General features: G+C 43.1%; 1 protein-coding gene across 1 annotated transcript; it reads left to right on the forward strand.

Annotated features, from left to right (window-relative positions):
- Positions 1–319: 319 nt before the first annotated feature.
- Positions 320–494, forward strand: SARC_16309 (hypothetical protein; the record flags this gene model as incomplete). The annotated part of the gene is made up of 1 exon (XM_014289582.1): positions 320–494. A coding segment is annotated over one exon (175 nt), but the record flags the coding sequence as incomplete, so codon positions are not given.
- Between the last annotated feature and the right edge of the window lie 42 nt (positions 495–536).

Below are 536 nucleotides of genomic sequence, written 5' to 3' on the forward strand. Positions count from 1 at the left end.
TCAATTCCTTAATTAGTCAATTATAGTATCGGTTTTAGTTACAATGTCTCTACCCACATTTCTAATTGGCTCCTGCAGTATTCTAATGCGTGTGCACTGTGGGTTTCAGAGGTACTCTGCTGAGCGCTTGGCATACAGGCACTACCAATCTCAGTGCAAATCATCTCGTTCCCAGTGGCGTATTTTCATTTTCTTGTAATTATGCGCATGTCGGAGAAGAAAAGAACCTCACACCTTTCCCCAGACTAGTCCATCAATTTTTTGATATTGTATTTTACGTGTATGATTTACGTACTTCATTTACGTATTTCAAAAACAGCATCATGTACGTGGCTACCTTTGACTGTCGGGGAAAACGTATCGCGTGCGGCCGGTCGGATGGACACTTAGCTCTGGTGGACACGAACACGTTTGAGATTGTGCGAACACACGAAGAGCCGCAGATAAGACGAGAGAAGCTCATAGGCCTCACATATGGGGTAAAGGATGGGTAGGTTGAACCGTGTATATAGGTGTATATCGTATGTATGACTATT

This window comes from Sphaeroforma arctica (genome assembly GCF_001186125.1).
Source record: "Sphaeroforma arctica JP610 unplaced genomic scaffold supercont1.7795, whole genome shotgun sequence".
Taxonomy (NCBI): Eukaryota; class Ichthyosporea; order Ichthyophonida; genus Sphaeroforma; species Sphaeroforma arctica.